Below are 21,695 nucleotides of genomic sequence, written 5' to 3'. Positions count from 1 at the left end.
GGAGATGTGTGCATTTGAAAGATGGAGTGACAAGACTGTCAAAATTATCCTATGCAATCCTTGGGATATATAAGAATAAGCATTTCTTTTCTAGTACACTTATTCAGAATTTCTTGATTGATTGTTCGTGTCAGTCTTTGGACCCTGGGTTTCTAACCCTTGATATTCTGTCACATAGGAATGAAAACTATTTTGTGTTTTTAATCTTTTTCTATTCTAGGGATTAATGTTCTAAGAATGTCATCAGGCATCCAAATAAAACCAAAGACTGCAGTACAGAAAAGCAAGACATCTTCTCCTTTGCCACATTCTCCAGAACCTGCAATTAAACCACAGCCAAAGCCTAGTGACAAGCTGAATCCTAAAACTATTGATCCGGTATGTATAGGTGGTGTGTGTGCTGGTTTTGGCCTGGATAGAGTTAATTTTATTCATAGTAGCTAGTATGGGGCTATGTTCTGGATTTGTGCTGGAAACAGTGTTGATAATACAGGGATATTTTCGTTATTGCTGAGCAGTGCTTACACAGGGCCAAAGCCTTTTCTGCTCCTCACCCCACCCCACCAGCGAGCAGGCTGGGGGTGCACAAGGAGTTGGGAGGTGACACAGCTGGGACAGCTGACCCCAACTGACCAAAGGGATATTCCACACCATATGACATCATGCTCAGTATATAAAGCTGGGGGAAGGAAAAGGAAGTGGCGGGGGCATTTGGCGTTATGTCTTCCTAAGTAGCCATTACACGTGCTGGAGCCCTACTTTCCTGGAGATGGCTGAACACCTGCCTGCTGATGGGTAGCAGTGAATGAATTCCCTGTTTTGCTTTGCTTGCGTGCGCATCTTTTGCTTTACCTATTAAACTGTCTTTATCTCATCCCATGAGTTCTCTCACTTTTACTATTCTGATTGTCTCCCCATCCCACCATGGGGGAGTAAGTGAGCAGCTGTGTGGGGCTTAGTTGCCAGCTGGGGTTAAACCATGACAGTGGGTTTTCTGTTTGTTTGTTTAAAACAGATCTCTTGTTGGAAGAAATTTCCTTACTTTATGAAATGCATGCAGAACATGCTTCTTCTTGTCCTGTTTTGTAAATTTAAACTAAACTTTTGTTATTAATCATACGTTCCCTAATTTCTAAGCTCAAATGCCGGAGGTGTAACATGTTTGTTTCTTTAAAAAAAGGGGTTTGGTACAGCTGTGGCTTAGATGGTAACTTTTTTGTTTTCCATATACTTTTGCCCTGAAAAGAGATTTAGAGGTAAGAGTTAAAAAGGGTTGGGGCTTTTTTGGTATAGTTATAAATTTTGGTACTTGCTCCTTTAGAGGAACTAATCTCAGTTATGCAATGAAACCAAGAATCAGGTAGCATCTTGAAGATAGCTAGACCTCATAAAATCTAGCAACTTAATTGCTAGTGAGTATTACTTGAAACTCCCAAGTACTGTGAATATGTAATACTTTGGGAAGAATTTGGGCTCTCGGAAGACTGATGAAAGGAGTTTTTATTTCACAGAAGTCCTGCGCCTAGAGAACCAGCTTTGAGGGGGTGAATTATAGCTCACCACCGGGCCGTTATCAGCCAAACAATTAGTAATGTCACAGACTTTTTGGAAAAGAAACTAAATGTGGGAATACTTTGTTGAGGTAGTAGTTTGCCATAAACAGAGGCTAAATACTTTCATGTGGGCATTTTTTTTCTTGAAACCTTTTTGCAAGTAGTACAATGACTTAATTAAGCCAAGAAGTTGTGAAAACATGCATGCAATTTTAACAATGTTTATACACGTTCAAACACTTGAAAGATAAAAATTAAGATTTCATGGTACTTCCTGCTATGTGCTTTGTGATAAGATGTTTAATCTGGAAAGTAGCATTGAATGATCATGCTAATAAATAATATCATAGTTCATATGCATAAGAAGCATGTATATGATAAAAAAAACTTTGTGTGGGCTTTCCTCCCGTGAAGCTCCTGGTTTCCTTCTACAGTGAGTCCTTCCTAGATTCTCACCCAGTGGGAACCTCCCCGCTGATTTCCAGTGCCCTCATACCATCTTGCCCAACATTTGGTGTTTCTCCCACATCTTGCCACCTTGTACTTTTGTCTATACTTGGATCAAGGTGGAATTGGAGGAAATCTGCCTTCTGCATGTTACCAGTATAACAACAGTAAGAGCATCAGGGAAGTGAGACGTCCTTAATCTGTTAAGGAGAGAACCCGTAAGACTTCAGTGTTAAGATTTGCAAGAGAAAATAGAAAAATAAGGGTATTTCATCAGGAGAGCACTGATTCTATGTTATTTACTAATTTTTACAACTTCCTAGCCAGACAATTCTGAAAAGCAGTTTTCTGATAAACATACCAAATGTATGTTTTCCACCTCATAGCTGTAGTTCTTTTTTTTGTTAGTTTTAGAAATATATGACTAAGTTCCTTTTTTGGTAAACTGCAGTTTTAACACATCCAAAATAGTTATCAAACATTGCTGTTATGAATAAATAATGCTTTTTTTTTTTTTTTTTTGTCCTCACAGTTTGGTGCTCATTCTCGACCACCTTCTGCATTTGCTGCTATATATGCTAAAGGTGGCATTCCATGCAGGTGTGTTGGTTTTATTTATTTTTTTACTATATATATTATGGTTAGGTAGAATTACACAGATTGAAATACATCTATTCATGTTTGATCTTTTAGTTAGGCTGTTTGATTCCATTCATTTCTGCAAAGATTTCTGATACTTAACTCTTTTCAAAGCACAGAGCGATTTTCTATGTCTTTGAAATCGTCTTGTTTCTTTTTTTATGCTGTGTTAATACTGAAGCTGCATTTTTAAAGAATAGCTAGGTATTTGCAGATTTGGTTTGCTAAACCTCTTTCATGAGAGAAGCTGATTTCTTCATGCGATGGTGTTTACTTCTCCCTACTAAGGAAGATAATAAAATTAGTGCCATTTTAGTAAGTAGACATCTTACAGTCTTTTTTTGTCTGAAGTAAGTAGTGTGACAACATTTTCTTGAATATTCCAATTCTGTAGTTGTCAGCAATATCAGATAGTAACAAAACTACTTGTAAGTAATAGTTTGTGGTATTTTAAGTTACTTTTGTCTATTATATATTTGCCTAGACAATAAACACTTTAGTGTTTTGTCAAGTGGATGCAGAATTACTTAAAAAAAAATAAGTAATCATTATTACATGTATATACATGTATAGAGTAATCAGTAATACATAGCCTTTATCTGTATCTTAGGAGTAACTGATGAATTCCAATATGATTTTCTTTCAACTGATTTCCCTTACTAATTGTTATTTGAGGAAAATATTTCTTGATATTTATCAAAATAAGTAACTTTGCAAAGGGAGCATCTTCTGTGTTTGTATGAGAGGCATCTATAATTTTTATCTTTTTTTTTTTCTGATTTCTATGTGATTTGGAGCAGAATTTTGAAAATTGTTGTATTTGGGAATTATAATAATTGCACTGCTAAATACCACTATACATTTCACTAAGGAGAGCAGTATGTATTGAATTTGTGTATATTACATTACAGTAATATTGCAAACCAATTGGTGATATATTTAAAGTGAATAGTGTTAGCAATAAATTATATATTATTATATGTTAATTTGTTAAAACTTTATTCTTTATGTAGGTTAGTGCATGGCTCAGTAAAGCACAGACTGCAATGGGAATGCCCTCCTGAAACTGTTCCCTTTGATCCTCTTCTTGTAACACTGGCAGAGGTAAACTCAATTTTCTTGCAAAGTTAAGCATACAGGATTTCCTAATTGTAAATGGCATTTTGTAACAAGCTAAGCCAGCTAACTTAGACTCACCTACTAGGGAAATATGAAAAAAACATTTGTGCAGATCTTGTATGAATGAAGATGGTCAAGAACATTGCCATTTGTAGTTCTTTAGTTAGAGCATTCTGGGAGAGCTAGGTAGAGCTATTTAATCTTTGAGATACTGGTCAAATACAAGACTGCATCTCAGATTCCCAACTGTTGAATGAAATACTTCAATCCATTTGTGGCTTTGCAGGTTCTTTTGTAAATAAAATTGTTTTGATTCTTTTTATACATAAAGCTTACCTATTGAAGTAAGAGTGCTCTCCTCAATAGATTGAACTAATACACAGGAAATAGGATCCTATAAATAAGTGAAAGAGAAATACTATACATTATGTTCAGGCTTCTGTTTTCTCAGCATCATCTGTGACATTTATCTGCAAATATATTTCAGGAGTATAAATAAATGTTGAATCCAGTGTGGTAGATGGAATAACGTGCATACTCTAGAGGTGGCGCTTTAAGATTAAACCAAGTTGTCAATTCCTAAAGTAACTTAAGAGCACCTATTATGGAAAGAAGAAAGGCTTCAGCCTTAGGGCTTTAAATCTTTGGGTTCTGCCAGTCAGGTCTTCACTAGAAGTGCATATTTGTAACATCTACAAGTTTTTGGTGTTGCAGAGGGGTGCGTGTGGTGGGGGGTGTCTTTTCTTCCATAGTTCACATTCTATTTTTTTTTTCCTTCAGGGTACAAAGAGTCATTTCCAAATATAGCCTATTCTTGTTCATGGTCTTGTTGAAAAATTACCTTGGGTGGTTAGATTAGAGGTAATGAAGTACACATATTGATTGAATTGGCAGTAATCATAATGTGAGTTTTAATATTCAGTGTTCCAAAAGAAAAATGAATAAGAATATTCTGTGAACAGAGTTGTACTCAGTGGCTCCACATGGTGGAGTTAGTGTATTTTATGTTTTGAACTGATATAACAAAACCTAAACATTATCTTGCTGCTATGTGGAACTTTTTCATGTGTTGTTTTTTTTTTTTTTAAAGAAGACTCACTATTAAGCAAATCTGTTTTACATTTGCAACAGGGTCTAAGAGAGACAAAACATCCCTATACATTTGTTTCAAAGGAGGGTTTTAAAGAATTACTTATGGTTGAAGGTGCTACTGAAAAAGCAATTCCCTTGTTGCCTCGTCTAGTTCCAGTGTTAAAGGCTTCATTGGTATGTCTTTCTTACTCTTCATGCAGAGATTTTAATGGGTTTGATACTTTTTTTTGTTGTTTTTCTTGTTCTGGTGAGGATTACATGGAAAATATTAGTGTCATAAATCTATTGCATGGGCTTTTGGTTTGGGGGCATGGGAATAGTTTCTTTTTCTTATGTTAACCCTGCCTTGGTTTGATTAGCTAAATATGTCTTTAACTGTAATTTCAGATGGGCAACTCCTTGTATAGCTGTATGACAATAGCTATGGGCAAATTCTGTGGAAATGTTCTATTAAAGATCTGAATATAAGCAGAAATAAATATATGTATTGGTGGTGGTTTTATATATGCACATAGTAACATGCAAAAAAAATTGAGGACATGTGAGAATAAATACTCATCTGTTATATTTAAAAACTTTAAACATGCTACAAAGATAAAACGGAATATGCCAATGAGGAAAAGGGAAGAATGCAATTAAAATGTTTGAGGTCATATTCATAATTTTTAAATGTTTTTAACTTTTCTACTCCTTTAGAAAATAAAGTGAGGTAAAAATATTGGTCTGGAAGGTAATCTCTTTCGGATCTTTTTCATATCTTTCAGAGTCCTTTCCTGGTTCAGCTATTTGCTGTCCTTTAATCTAGCTGTGTTTCAGTTCTGTTTTTATAGAGATGTCTGCAAGTTTGAAAATTCTTTGTGATCTCAGATCAGAGGTGTAATAGAAGATCAGAATTGTGTGTTATCAGTATCTTTGGTTTAGTTTGGAAGACAAAATTATAAAAAAATATTCTTGTCTGTTCTTCCAATTACTGTTATTAATCTGATAATTTTCATTGTTGCACAGTTTTGGTATAAAGTCTTGTTAAACCTTCTGCTACAAAAGCAGTCGATGACTTTTAGTTAAAAAACAAAAACCAAAAAAAAACGTTCGGGGTCCAAATGTCAGAGTGGAAAAGTAACTGTTTAAATAAAGGTCAGTATTAGTACAAGAACAAAACAAATTGTCATGAATCAATTTCTCTGCCAAAGGAAGAGTGAGATCACTAAACCATTAGAGAACTCAGGTATAGAAGAACCTTCCCATGGGAGCAATAAAGATGACAAAGCACCCAAGAAGTAGATAAGGTCCTGATAATTGCTGGCAGGTGACAAAGCTGTAGTTGGCAGGGGACTAAGTTAATCAAGCCAGACAGTATTGGCTCCTGTGTTTCTCCAACAAAGATAATTATTGTTATGAAATACATGGAAATTACCCTGAATTCATTACATTTGTAACTAAAATGTTGTCTCCCAATTTCAACATATCTGCATTTGAAGGATTCTTTCTACTATGCTGTGAAGCACTGAAATTGTTGGTGTAGTAAACTGTTTTGCCAGCCGAATTTTTTATTTCATCAATAATAAATTATCAGTTTTCTTAGAAGAAATGCAAGAGTTTCACTGACATTTTGTGGATACTTTTGTTTTCTACTTTAAAAATATACCTCTGTTTTTAAATGTTACCTCTAGATACTAATATTCAGTCATATTGTACTTGTATCTCTAAACTTGTAACGTTATAACAATTAGTAGTTGCACAGTAGTTTTAATTTTAAAAAATACTATGTACAAACATAATGTAGAGATTGCAGTTTTGAAGAATTTGTGCATTTGTCTGAATATTACTGACAGGATTTTCTTTTTTCCCCCTCTGAAGGCCCATTTGGATGATGAAGTATTTGGAAGGGGATTGGATGCTTTAGTTCAACTGAGTGCTGTTGTTGGCCCATCTCTTAATGATCATCTTAAGCATCTACTCACAAATGTAAGTTTTTAATGCTGTAGTAAAAAGTCATCTGTATTTTTATGGTACACTTGTTGAGATGTTTACTATAATATCCACACAGATACAGTGGAGGACTTAGCAGTTCCATGAAAAGCATTATTTCTATATTCCTCTGTGTAAGACCATCATTCTTTAATAATATGGTGACTTACAAAGCTCTAGCAAGGTCCAAAGAGTGTTGTTAATGTAAATTGGAGAATAATGGAAGTGGTGTCTCTACTATTTAAAAAAGATTCAGCTTCAAGCCTGAGGTGAAGTAGATGCTATATTTTGAAGGGAAGTTTATGTTTATTGCAAAATGAGTTTTCCATTTTAGGTGTGAAACTTTCACAGATTTTTAAAAATATTCAATAAATTAACATAAGCAAATATTCCCACTTCTTTCAGATGGGAATTCTGCACAAGGAAATCTTCATTATATAAACTTAGAGTGGGATTGTGGAAAGTATTTTTATACTGATTCCTTCTGTAGACATCCTTCCTCTGTCAGACAGGTTTTTCACGGTTTTGTTTAGCCTGCTTCCAAAGGGCACTTTTAGAGCCAAATAAAAGGACCTTTTAGACATCCAATGCATATGAGAGAAATTGCTGTAGTTTTTTTTTAAAGTATTTCCACCATAATAAATCTCTTTCAGTGTGCATGAAAAATGTGTTAACTTTTTATGTGGAGAGCACTTTAAGAATGACTTTTTTTTAAGGTTGATACCTCTTTAAAATTTGTTTGCTAAATAAAAAAAAATAAGTATTTTTTGGCTAACAGTTGAGCCTTCTTTGAATTTAAGTTTCTCATCAGTGAGCATTTTATTCCTTTTGCCTTGACTGAGTTCCATATTGTGACATCAGTTACAAGCTATAAAGTGATGTTTCTTTTTGGCTTTAGTTTTCCAAAGACAAGATGAAATAAAGTAATAAAATAGAATTATATTGGCCTCTTTGCATATATTGTACTATGTTGTGCAACAACGCTTTTTATTTTACTTTTCCGATAGCTTTCAAGGAGATTAATGGACAAGAACTTTAGAGAAAAAATTACTGTTGCTTTACAAAAGTTGGAGCAATATGGTGGAAAGGTGAGTTGGCCAGATGACTATTCTGTAATCTGCACATATGAATGCAACTTTGCCAAAACAACTTCCATCTCTGGCTTTCAGATTTACAACCCCATTTTGAAAACTGCTTATTTTTACGTCACAACTATTTCATGTTGCATAAAACACAGGATTTTGCACTGTGGCAATCAACAGAGTTGCGTTTCAGTCCATAGTAAAATAGTTGGTTTAGTCTGTTTGATGTATTGAGTGGTAATAGAAATTACATTAAATCTACTCTGGGTAATCCATATTCTGCCAGTTAGGTTTTGTTGTCTCCCATTTTTTTTTTTTCCTCCTACTTTTCATTTGTATTCTCCATTGTTTTAATCTCTGAGCGGGAAATACAGGAGTATGTCTCAGTAAAATATTTCAAGGGATCCATACCTACGTAAGAAGCTGCATGGCTGGACTCTTACAGTGCAGCACACCAAGCCCCATTCAGGAGAACTCATTTTGGGAGCAAGTGTGCATCTGTGTGGATTCCTACCCATGATATTTGCTTGGAACATTTTATTGGCCTTGGTGGAAACCTTATGCAGACTTTTAGCGGTTAAATGAGACGCTGTTCTTTCTTGAAAATTCTTCGTTTCTCTAGAAAGTCCAAATTTTTTGACCAGGATTTGAACTGATGTGACAAGTGGGTGTAGGGTAAGATCCAGGATGCCTAATATAAGTCCTTACTCCACGTTAGGCATTGCAGCACTTAGAAAGTAGATGCTTATACTGAGTAAAGCATGCAAGCTTCTTGTACAGACCATAGGGTATGGTAGATGGCCGCGAAGGGTGATCCAGGGATTCACCAAATGTCAGCTAGTAAATAGCTTCTGGCCCCTTCTGGAGTACTGGCACCTGACTCAGGCTGAATATTTGTCTTGCTTCAGTATGCCTGGGATGCAGGCTTTGTGCCTTTTTCTGAGCCTAAATACTTTTCTCAACAGGATTTACTCTTGCTAAAAGATACTTTTTGCTGTTATTGATGATGCCTGCCCATTCCCACTAACAGCTTAGTGTTTATGTCACTTACTGAGGAAATCAGATACTCACATTCCAGCCCACCATGGTTAACCCAGAGGTTAGATCTGCAATTGCTATAAATCAAAAAAATGCTTTAAGTAATAGATGGCAGAGTATTCTGCTGAACACTCTGTTGCCATTTTCTGTTGTACTGCACATTGTGCAGAAAGGAGGAGAGAAGAAGAAGTGAGAGAGTATTGGCTTGGATATTCATCTAGAAGAGAAAATATTTGCTTTCTTGACCCTAGGAACACGTGTATGTATTTTATTAAATGGTCATTGGTAAAGAATAGGAACAACCTAAAGAGTAGGGACTGTAAATATAGGTCTGCCAGTTCTGAGCTTGTGTGCCTTAAATTGGTAGGCACCCAAATAATCAGTATATGCCATTTCTTTTTTTTTTTTTTTTCCCACTCATATTCATTTAAGGGCAGTAGCAGAGTTCGTATTACAGACTTGAAAACATCACGACAAATAAAGAAGCATGAGAGTTCTATATTTATATGTAGTGAGACAAGAAAACGAAAATTTCGTCTCATCTTGATGTTCTGAAAACTTAGGTCTAGATAATACAAATAATTCAGTGAATCATTAACCTCTAATTCTTCTGTCTGTCCCCTGATTTCTTGTAGTCTTACTTTTGTGAGTAGGTCTGTCTGTGTGTCCTTTAAAAATACTGTAATAAGATAAAGCAAAAAACTGGAAACAAACTCCGAAATTGTGATTACAAGCAATATTATATAATCCAGCTAATGAATTTATCAAATTTCTATCCTAAATGAGTTATAATGTATGTGATTCTTACTTTTAATGGAAGTCCCTTCTAGAATATCACTCCTCTATTTAAAAACCCTTATTATTTCATGTCTATATTTATGCCCAGTTTTAGGTATGAGTTTACACATCTCTTCTCTTGGATGTTTACTCTCCATCATTAATTATCACAATGCTCCATTTTTTCAGTTCATTATTTTCAGCCGTTTTGACAGTAAATTTCTCAGCAAATATTAACTTCTTAGTTTTCTGCTGTTTGATAATAACAAAGATAACTAAATAAAAGTTGTGAATTACGCAATTTATACAGACTATTATTTTGATTGAATTTGGTTTATTTTCATCAACAGGCAACTGTGGCTATCATCAAATCTAAAATTCCAACCTATTGTTCTATCTCTTCTTGATCAAGAAAACTAGTGATTTACTCTAAGTTGAATTTTGGAATGAAACTGCCTGTGAACATCACTGACACCTCATTGGGGTATGACATATTCTCTTAAAATAATCACAATTCTTTAGTATGATGGAGAATGGGAAAAGTCCTATCAGTTTGTGAATATGTAATTGTGGAAGACTATTTAAAATAATTCTGTCTGTATTGGCTGCTATTTGCATGTGCATTGTGATTACAATGACACTGACTAATTTGCTGTTATTTCAAAAGTAGAGTAAATATTGATTCTTATTTTGTTGTAAATTACAGTTTCCTTTAACAGATCTGCAGTGTGTAATATGTTTTGTACATTTGTGTGATACAAAGTAATTTGGTTGTAATTACTTAAATACTAACTAACTTGGTGTTAAATTACATATGTATACCCACTTTTGAAACCTGTAACTTAATTTGTGCCACAGGCACAGATGGATGTAGTTTGGCTTCATCAGGACTTACTGGGTTAGATGTAGAACTATGAGAACTCATCTAGACTTCTTGAGAGTCAGTGTTTAAAGGTATGAAGCTGAATGCACTAAACAGGGAGCATATGGTGCAAAACTGAACTTGCCAAGTGCATTCTCAGCACATTGTTTTAAGAAGCTGGAGAGGCTCTGGAGGATACAGTGCAGGGGCATCAGGTTGCTCCATAGAGCCACAGCCTAGGTTTTGCTCAACTAATTAGTTCCAGTTAGCTTTGGGCCTACTGAATGCAAGCTAGATTTAGGAGGCAACTTTGGAGTATTTACACTGTGCTCCCTTCGCATTGAGTTCTGTAATGGCACAGATATGCTTGGGACTAGCTTGTGAATTCAGCTACAGACAAAGCTAATAAACTTCTGAATGTGGAAGCTATGAAAAATATATCAGTTAAAGAGAATAAAAACATTGCAGAAGTGAGCTTACCTGGCTGTCAAACCTTGTAGGGTGCAGCATTTGTCCATGAATGTATTTGAACTTGATGGCAAAATAATCCTAACAGGTCTTGTAATAAATACTGTTCAGGGTTCATGTTGTTATGGGTATTTGAGTTACTCTGTGAGGGAGAGCTGACTGAAGTAACAAAATTTGCCATAGAACTTTTTCCCCTGAGGAAAATTCAGTTCTGGAGTTTAAAGTTGTTGGAAGGGTGGGGTGTTTTTTTTGGTCATCAAAAGATGCTGTTGAATAGGGTGTCAAAAAAGTCTGTCATGTGAAAGCAGTTTCAGAATTTTTGGAAAATTACCACTGCTTGGCTAAATTAAATTTACTTCAGGACTGTGCTAAGGTCTCTGCTGAGATCAGAACTGTGCTAAGTCAAGATATATGTATTTAAGCTTTTTTAAAAAATTAATTTTGTTGGCAAAAATGTTTAATTTGAAGAAATACAAGTATTTGTTTAACAACTCAAAAAAATTGATCATGCTGTTTTTTTTTCTTCATGTTTACTTTATTTTTTTTTTTTTTACAAAATGTGCACATTTAGTTTACACAAACATGCTACAGCAGATTTCAGGTGTACATGTATTGTACTACTCTTATCCTACACTGGTGATAGCAGAGCAGCCTTCAACATGCCTCTAACATCCCATCTCTACACCAGAATAGATACCTGATTTATTTTTGCAAGAGAATGCTTGCAACATTCTTTCTACTTCATTAATCCCCTTTCTGCAGCAATGTCACAATGAAGAGTGGCCTACCTTTGATAGCATTTCACCTATTTTGAAGTATTGGCATAAACTCTGTGGACAATATATCTTAAATATTACATGGGAGGGGCAGTATATTTTAGGTACACACTTTCTTAGAAAGATCTTTCTAGGTTCAGAATTAAGGTAGCTCCAATCTTAATGAAGAAATGATCCTAAAAAAAGGTAATGCAGTTATATCACATATAGATGATGATATACAGCTGAAGTTTCCAATTTTTTCTGATTCTCTCTCCTAATTAAAGGTATTACAAAAAGCTGAAACAGGTATTAGCCTGTCTAGCAGTTAGTAGTAGGTGTTACTACATAGTGATACTCATTCTGAGCACTGAATTGGGATGGAAGTTTCAAAAGAAGTTCATGCCTTTTTCTTCATTAAAGGCAGAAAGACATGTACTCATGAAAACAGTGTTAGGCTCCAGTTAAGGTTTTGTCATGAAAAATTCAAAGTCAGAAGATCCTTAATTTTAAGCAAAGAACTTTGCGGACATGTCCAAGAAGAATTAGAAATACAGTATGTAGGACTCCTGATGCTCATGTCATGACAAATTAAATGCAGATTTGCTAGGTAAGTGTGATTGATAGAAGCTTACTCAGATTTGTTAGGGAGTAAAGCTACCTATAAGTAATTTTTTTTTTTTTTTTCTATAACAGTTCTTCCTCTCACATTATCTATTTTGTTAGGTTTGGAGGTTGGGGTTTGTTTTTTTTTTTGAAGAGAAAAGCAAGTCAAAGGTGGAAGGCAATTACAGCAAGATGTGCATTGCACATTTATTATAGCACTTTAACTCAAAGTATTATTAAAAAATGAGGACTACACCATATAAATGTGAAAAGAAAATACATGGTAATGCCTCTGTATAAATTAGTAGCTAAGATTTAAGAAATACACTCAAACACCTGGAGCTTAATCCAGTACAAATGAGTAGCAAAAGTAAGAGTATTTATTTAATCTCCTTGTGATAGTATCTATTTTATTTATGGGCTGGAATGATTATAAAGCTGTATAATGTCAGTTCTTATTTTGTTTGGGTTTGGAGTGAAAACCTGACTTTTCAGGACAATCTTGTTAACTAAGTAGCCACTGCTGAAGTGCTAAATTGTATAATCTAGAAAGTTTTTTTTGGGGAAAAGTTTTAATAAAAAAAATTATTTGCATAATACATGTCTCAGTGTAAAGCTGAGTAATTTTATTTATGATAAAGTGGGAAATCCATGTTTTAGATAATGTTGCAGAATAGCTCATATTTGTCCATTAGTTGTAGACCTAATGTCTTCATTAAATCACATTTTCAAAGAGCTGCATGGATCGCATTATATTCTCATCCTGTAAAAAAGACAACAAAAAAACAGAAATCATACACCATTACAAATGTAGTTGGCAAATATCTATAGTGAAATTGGGTAGAACTAACTGTATTTTAGTTAATGAGAACATTATTTTTCAGCTTGTTTGGAGAAATTAGCAGAAAAAGGCTGTTAATGGGTCTATGCTTAAATAGTTTTTTGTATATATTAATTAAACCAAAACTATGCTGTCAAGAATGCAATAGCATGTTAAGAAAATTCAGTCTGCAGCATTTCAGAAGTTGTAGGTTTATATCCAATATAACAAAATACATATAGACAATACTCAAGGAATAATTGTTGTATCCAAAGTGTGAATCTGTACATGAAATTGCTAGTCCTGCTTATCATGCACAGGAGCATTTTTGCAATCCTAGGGCATCGTGTTGCATAGCTAGGGATGACTCCAAAATAAAATAGATTTAAGTGTGCATCTTTGTATGAACTGAAGAATCAGTCAATTCCGCAAGTATCACAGCAACACTCTTTGGTAACATTTACCTTTCAGTGTGTAGAAGAAAAAGTTTACTTGTAGTAGCCCATATTTGGTGGCACTTCTGGATCAACAGTTGGTTGCACAACACAATATATACACAATACAAGAGTATATTACATGCTCATTTAGCATCTGCTGGTCTCCACTGTAATGATCCTCTTTTTTAATCTGAATGCACATCATTTAGTACTTTCTTGAGAGGTAATCTAGCCACCTTTAATTCTAGTGAATAAAAAGACTGAATTTATTAGAATATTTTAGGAAGTTTCAACAGAGGCATAAAAACCCCACTTCTTAGAAAGGTTATCTCATAGTATTCTCCACTACTGATAGGTATGTAGGCCTTCATTTATTGTTCCAATAATACATATCAATTTCCAGTTAAATTATTCACTCTTCAGTATAGTGGGTGATTTGCTTCGTAGAAAATTACAAATCTGAATAATTTTCGTAATTTGTGTTATGAAACATGCACAGTGGTGTTTTAATCTTTGATTCCATGTCATCTCAAGTAAGAAGTGATCTGCGCACTATTTTGTGCTGATAAACTAACTTATGAAAGCAATGATATGTAATTTCAAGAAATGTGCTATGTAAGTTAATGCTTAGAAAGTTTGTATAGGAAATTTACTATATTAAATTTCAAGAAATGTGCTATGTAAGTTAATGCTTAGAAAGTTTGTATAGGAAATTTACTATATTAAATTACTGAAAATTAAAATAAACTAACTTTTTCCCACTGCATTGTTTTGAAACATCAGTATAACATTGAAGATCACTGACTAATGTAAGGTTAAAGTTTGGTTTAACTGGAATCACTTGACATCTAATTATTTATAAATGCTTTTGTATATACATTGGCAACTAAGCTCAGCAAATGTACAAAGCAAACAACATGTTCTTAATTTAGAAACAGTGTTTTGACACTTCCTACCAATTTTCTAATATATGTATCATCACTAAGGAAACTAGTATTTTTCTAAAATCAGCTCTGTATTTCTGAAATTTGCTGTTTCTATACAGAAGACTTCCAAATGTCCCTCCTTTAGTCAGTCAAATGGGAAGAATCTTCACAAGAAAGTATAGCTTTGTCATAATATTTGGAACAGGGTGACTGTTCGTAGCCTTTTTTCCCCATCTTCAAAAAAAAAAAAAAAAAAAAGCAGATGCCTTAGACTTCTTTGGCAAGCACATCTTTCTCATTTGCCTCTTTTTTCAGTACATTTTTCTAAACAGTTTTTCATAATAATTTGTTTAATGATTCCTAGTACAAGGCATTAGGAGGTATTAGTGCATATGAAGCATAGTCCGTATGAAGCACAAAACATGGATGAATGAGCTTTGCCAGATCTGAGCTAACTTCAAGCCAACTTTGAGGTTCTTTTCCTACTGAAGTTTGAGCCTGCTACTTTGTTTTCAAGCTAGCCCAACCCATCAGCGTTGTGTATGGAATGGCTTACTCCTGCAGAAAATAGCTATCCCAGAAGCCTTTTTATCATTATCAGAAGGAGCTTTAAGTCATTCACCCTGGCATTCACCTGTGCACACCTTGGTCCTTTGCCTCTGTTCTTCATGGTGCAGCTGTAGGTATGAAGTAGTGCCCGAGTCAGACCATTTTCCACCAGCACCAAGCAGTGAAAGGAGGCAGGTGAGGAACTGGGTAGCGCCTAGCCCTTGCTGTTTCCCGAGACCTATCTCTGCTATTTGGTAGGGTCAGCCAGCAGCCACTTTCTGGGACTCAGTCCAGCATACCTAGGGCAGGCTAGTCCATTTCTGCTGTGGGAGCAGGGAGACTCCTGGAGTCTGGATGGCAGACTGGTATTCAAGCACATGGGTAGGTGGGGTAGGGAGGGCAGCGGAATCAGGTCATACACATGCCCTGTCCAAGACCAAGGGAGGATGAGGGGAGGATGCCCTCACTTAATCATGGCAAAGATAGGTCCTTATACCCACTGACCAGAGAAGACCACGCTCAGAGCCTGAATGCTCTGTAATTCCCTATGTAACTGCTTAACACTCCGCGAATGGACAGGCCATTCTTTGCATTGGGACTGTGAATTAAGTCTTGACCATGCTGTATACCCCAGGCTGTACAGTGTTACTGCATCGGTAGTTGTGCCAAACCACTACTCAGCACAAGGAGGTGATTTTTAAAAGGCACATACGTGTAGAATGAGTGTTTAAGAACACACCAGAGGCTCTTGATACTACAAAAAAAATCTCAGGCCCCTATCCCAGGAACCTGAAGTGGAGTATCTGTATTCAAATGTACTCTGCTATCTTTCCTTTTGCTCTTAAAGTAAGCATGCCATGCTTTCCTTAGTTATGACAAAACACCAGTAAAAGGGATACACTAGTAAGACCCACTAATTTGTCTTCCAACTCAAAATAGAGGAATGGCAGTTCTCAGAGGCTGGCAACTCTTGCCTAAGAGATCATTCAAAGAAAAGGCTCATGCAGCCTTTCCCTGGCAGAACAGGCCTCTAGTCTGTTTTAAGATGCAGACTGGAGGGGATCTAAGCTTTTAGTTTGCTTGAGGGTTTTTTTGTAGTGCTTCTCTCTTGGCACTGTTTTGACTCTAATCTCGCAGCTTGAGCTGGAAAACATATCCTCTGTATACCTTTAACATGTTTTCAGGTGCACCAGTTGCTGGCTGCTATGTTCATCAATGGGCATTCCCATTCCAAGGTCTGAGGTGCAGTCATTTGTTATGCAAACCGGCAGGGAAGGTTTTGAGCAGAGGTGCTGTAACATCAGCCTTAATACCAAAGGAGGGTTTGTAGATGAGGAAGCCACCATAGCTGCTAAAGCCTAGGGAGCAGCAGGTGTGCTGCGCTCCTGTCCTGAATGTCCTGATCCTGGTAAACCAAAGGTAATAGTAAAACTAGCATTGGTCTAGAGGGAGGGGCGAGGGTGATTAAAGGTGTGGACTGGCTTCCCTCAGAGGAAAAACTGAATAAATGAGTACTTTACAGCTTGGAAGAGAGACAATGAAGGTCAATAACAATAACCACTGTTTTTCCATAACACAAGAACATATGGAAAACATAAAAATATTGCATGGCAGGTCTAAAGCACAGGCAGATTTATTACAGGAAGGATCACAGATTCATTAAATTTTACTTTTGGCATTGTTAAATGCTCATGAAAGATGAGACTCTTTGCTACTGGAGTGACGAAGCTCACTGCATGCTGTGGAAAGAAAGGAGCCTGAACCTTACCTTTTTCAATCAGTGTCATACCCATTAGGATGTTAAAAAAAGGTTTTCCTACAGCTGTGTCTTAAGAGGAAGCAGCCACTACTGTCCTTTGTGAAAAATGTAATCCCGAAAAGGCTGAAGCCACATTAACTCCTGAATCAAGTTTCTTGAAGGACTTGGATTGAATCCTGACCCCAAATCTCATTTCTGAAACCAAATCTTGATAAAAACATTAATTACACACTTTGCAGCTCAGAGGTCTTAGTAGAGTAACAGGTCTTAGTAGGTAAAGAGACAAAAAATTAGGCAGCGAGATACTTTTTGTATCAAAAAACACTGCCATCCTTGAAGTTAAAAGCAAGTAAAGGTGAGGTAAGTGGCAAGATGAGAATGGGGTCTCTGTCATGTAGCGGTTTAGAGAGCATCTCTCTCACATGTATTCTGAATACTCAGAAGAGATAAATAAGTTTTCTAACAGAACTGAGAAACTGTGAATCACATTGGAAAAGGAGAGAAGTCAATTCCTTACTGAAGGTACTAATTTCTTTGTAAATTAATCACTCAGCCCATCACCATAAAGGCTGTTATATCCAGATTAATCTTTCATTTAATTTCCAGAACTCTGCAGACCTCAGCTGGGAAATAAATCTCACCTCTCTTTCTGATGATCATTCAGCTTTAGCAGAGCAAATGCCTTTCATTGGTACTGAACAAGATTGACAAGCTAGAACTATGGTCAATGCAGTAGAGCATTCCTGACAGATCAGACACTGTTCAGTACCCATTGCTAAGGATATACAGAACAACCACAGTTAGAATAGCTCTTGTCTGTCTTTCATCCCCCAAAAGCAGTGGATTAAAATCAATCAGAGAATCACTTACTAGATAGCTGTGCTCATGAGAGCAATCCCAAAGAATAACTACAAACGCATATCAAAATCTACCAACTTTAGAGCATCTTTGCTATTTCCTGACCAGCTTTCCCTATTCCAAATGGTTATAAATCTATCACTCACTAACCACATTTATCTTGCTATCTCCTGTCTCTTGTCTACTACTGTCTTCTTGGTATAAGAAGCAATAACACAGGCTGTATTGCTGGTCTGTGTTGGCTTCATATTAATCAGAGTCAGCCTGGACAAGGCTGAAGTATCAGCAGAACACTACTATGATTCCATATATTTTGCACTGTAACAAATAGCGTTGCTTTTATTTGCCATATCATTTTGCATAATGTAATCAAGCCTACCTTATCACTAAGCCTAATGTGACACTCTACAGTACATAACAACCTCTTATCATACCAAAGACTTGTCATCATTATTTTGTACTATATCATGTTTCTTTTTCTTGCGTTCTTTAACTGACAAATTAACAGCAGTTCCTGAAATTTCTGAAAAAAACAACTTATCTTTCCTCATGTTGTCTCCTGGTCTGAGAGCAAGCCAGTTTCTGAAGGGCAAAGGAGTGAAAACAGGCTGTAATTCCTGCTGCAGAAGTTTATTCTCATTCCTGGCTCAAGAGGCAATGAGCTGCTTTCAGCCATTAAAGGAAATTAACAGCCACCTGGGCAGTGTAAACACTTGCAATTGATAATCACAATCAGTTCTCACTCCCTTGCCTTGAGAAAACTTGCCTGCTGTTAACTCCTGCCATCTGACACTTTGCAAGCTCCTTACACTCTCCCTTCTAAGGTCTCCAGCAGGTCATGACTCGCTGTTTGAGGAACAATCCTATAGATAATAAATTTTCAAGCAATATTATTATTATTGCTATGACTAGATGCCAGTTGTAACAGGAATGTGTTCCCCAGCATGGGCAGAAGATAGAAATAAATATCTAGCTGAATGTGAAGAAACTTTTTGCTGTCAAATAAAAACAAAATGCTGTTAAAAGAGAGAGGGGATGCAGACACAGTTTTCTAATAAGCAATGACAGCTTGTATATAACATGTCTACTACAGATTCAGGTCACAAATTTATTTACATTTTTAGTCGTTTTGTGTACATACATACTCTACCTTGGGAAAATGCTGTCCCTGGTATTAGGCTTACCATCACTGTCACTCCAGAAATCTCTGTAGCACTAGGATAGCATTAGCCAACAGATACAGGTTCAATACTTATCACTGGGTACTTACTTTCTGGCAGCTCTCGATGAATTCATCTATGGTAACTACTCCATCTTTGTTTTTGTCCATTTTCTGTTCAGAAAGAATAAGAATGTATGTTTATCCTCCTGAAATCCTGTGTAAAACAAGTCCTTTTTATTATTAATTTCAGTTATGCATCAGCCTAGGAACAACCAGGCCAAAATGCTGTAAAATTGTACTAAGTTATATACTAGAATAAGCTTAAGGAGCTTATAGTTGAAAAAGCATGGTGTAATGAGTAGATCTGAGAAATGTGGGGTGGAACCACAGTGAAGAAAAAGGATTACAAAATTGTCAGGATATGCAAAACTGTTCCAACGATGAAAATCTTTCCATACCTGTAACAGAGGAGTCTTTTTGGCTCCCTATGTTACCTGACCCACCTGGAAAAATGTTTCCACATGTTGTCTAGGTGCATCCTCCTTGAGAACAGGATAGGTGCATTTCCCCATCATATCATATATTGCTTTCATGATATCAAGCATTTCCTGAAGAAAAAAAAAATATGTCTGTGTAATGTAAAGTACATTGTAGACACTGCTTGGACTCAGAACACATAAATGATTTTTAGGATTTACATGTTACAAAAAATTTTGAGATTGTGCCTCTTATTTTATGACTGAACAGCTTCAAGAAGGAACTACAATATTCCTAGAAATTCTAGCATGTTAGTTCAGCTTTCATAGATAAACTTTTTAAATAGATGCAGATGTATGATTTTGATTTTAAATGATTCAGAATATGTGCAAGTTCATGGATTGTGTAAAGAATTTCCTGAGGTCTTGTGAATAAAACTAAACGGGAAAAGAAGTTCTGTAACAGCAAGTGAATGGTCAAAGCACGTCAGCTTCTTACAATTGAGTTTTCCCTAGAGAAAATAGAAACACCCATGCACACACCTGCACATATGCAAAGACTCCTCCTTTTATATCAAAAGCTCTGGATTTTTTTAATAGAGTGGCTTGTGAAAAGTGTAAGAATAATAATTTAAAAAACGTAATCTGCCAGCATGCTAAGAAATTATTCTATAGATCTCCTTTTTATAATAATCACAAAGTGTTTTTCTACAAGTGTAAAATGATAAGTGTAATATATATATATTTACATAAAGACCCAATTTTGAAAAAACATATATTTTTATGAAGGCACTTATTTGGTCCCACTGTAATTTAAGTATGTGTTTAAATCCTTGCAGAGTGAAAGATGTAGGAATCTTTTTATAAAAATTCTGTTTCGAGCAAAAATTTTTAGAAGTAGATTTATAAAATGAGTAACAATTGTGGCCCACTTACTTAATTCGTGTTTGTCCAAATAGCCTACTGAACTACTTTATTCTAGTGACTGCATGTGCCAATACATAGCCATAAGCTGAAGCCAAATGTTTCTGTAGATTCAGAATTCTGACCTTTTAAAATTTCTGTGAAGATTTTTCCTTTTAAATTTTTATATATACCTTTAAAATGAGAAATTACTTTATTTTTAGCATGTCTAGTTTCATAATAGTTATATGTTTATTTATTAACATTTCTAATTTGAGAATGAAACCATTCTTCTTTGAAAGCAGGACTTACATACGCAACATTTAGTTTCAGTGATTCATGTGAAAAGTAGACCTTACCTCTTTAGTTATATATCCATCCTTATTTATATCATACAAATTGAAAGCCCAGTTCAGTTTCTCCTGTACTGTCCCTCGGAGTAAAATTGAGAGACCCATAACAAAATCCTAAATAGACAAAAGGTCTTGTCAGTTTGGAATTGAGCAGTTTTTCACAAACACTCAGAAATCCAGAATAATGCATTTGTCAGAAGAACAGAAATCTGGAAAGATGTGTTGTTTCTTTCTTTTGCTTCACAGTAAGTGTTAAGGATTACTGATTATTTAAATAATTAACAATCTAGGCACTGTAAGCTGCAGTCATAATTAAGAAGTAAATTGAGTAATTTTCTAGAAAATAAGCCACAATTTTCTGTGGGTGGATTTATCCTCTGAAATGCCCCGTCTAAGCAGTTGCTGTTGAAGGTAATACCAGGGAAGAGCAATCCCCGTGGTTTAATGGTCAAAAAAAAATCTTAAGCGGGAGTTAGATTAATCTACTTAACAGATTAATTAGACTAATTTTGGAAGAACTATCTACTAAGGAATGTTAAATTCTTGTTAAATCTATACCTTGTTGGAAGTGGAATATGTGGTTCCCAGACCTCTTAGCTCAATCTGCTGCAGTCAACATTTGGAACTTCGTGTACACCTCAATACTTAAACCTTTTATTGGAAATATGATAGGGAATAGTATTTATTATGTGTCCATGTGTCACCCTAATGGTTTTGTGACCTGCCAGTGCTCTATTGCTGTAAAGCTATTCCACAGAAATAAATCAGAAGACTTTTGAGATTATTTATATATAGTACTTGGTTACAGGTTCTTGTTTCATAATTAGTACTCTTTTGAGAGCACAAACCTCATTTACATTTGGCATCTTCCAGACTGGAGAAAATATCAGCTGGGATATGTCATCACCTGTCTTCTGTATTTCTTAGCACGTTAACTTTTTTTTTAAACAATGGGGTTTTTTCCCTGTCTCCTCCACCTTTTTCTATTTGATAAGCTTGTAAACCCATAAATCTGTGAAATTGTTGCCATAATAGGTTGAGCAGAA

The 21,695-nt window shown here is 35.5% G+C and overlaps 2 protein-coding genes across 6 annotated transcripts in view; one reads left to right on the top strand and one right to left on the bottom strand.

Moving 5' to 3' along the window:
• Window positions 1-237: 237 nt before the first annotated feature.
• PACRGL (parkin coregulated like) lies at window positions 238-10,122 on the top strand. Its single transcript, XM_009489876.2, has 7 exons — window positions 238-378; window positions 2,533-2,600; window positions 3,653-3,743; window positions 4,890-5,024; window positions 6,708-6,815; window positions 7,826-7,906; window positions 10,066-10,122. Exons 1-7 carry the CDS (start codon window positions 238-240, stop codon window positions 10,120-10,122), a joined length of 681 nt encoding a protein of 226 aa, XP_009488151.1.
• Window positions 10,123-13,121: 2,999 nt separating this feature from the next.
• KCNIP4 (potassium voltage-gated channel interacting protein 4) overlaps window positions 13,122-21,695 on the bottom strand; it is a 357,626-nt gene continuing 349,052 nt past the window's right edge. For all 5 annotated transcript variants that reach the window (XM_075708933.1, XM_075708932.1, XM_075708930.1 and 2 more), the window contains 4 exons: window positions 20,656-20,763; window positions 19,421-19,525; window positions 19,026-19,088; window positions 13,122-13,169 (listed from right to left, as the gene is read on the bottom strand). In XM_075708933.1, coding sequence (XP_075565048.1) covers window positions 13,122-13,169; window positions 19,026-19,088; window positions 19,421-19,525; window positions 20,656-20,763 — 324 coding nt within the window. The remainder of the gene's footprint in view (window positions 13,170-19,025; window positions 19,089-19,420; window positions 19,526-20,655; window positions 20,764-21,695) is intronic.

Source organism: Pelecanus crispus, chromosome 4 (genome assembly GCF_030463565.1).
Source record: "Pelecanus crispus isolate bPelCri1 chromosome 4, bPelCri1.pri, whole genome shotgun sequence".
NCBI lineage: Eukaryota > Metazoa > Chordata > Aves > Pelecaniformes > Pelecanidae > Pelecanus > Pelecanus crispus.
This window is presented reverse-complemented; position numbering and strand designations above follow the sequence as displayed.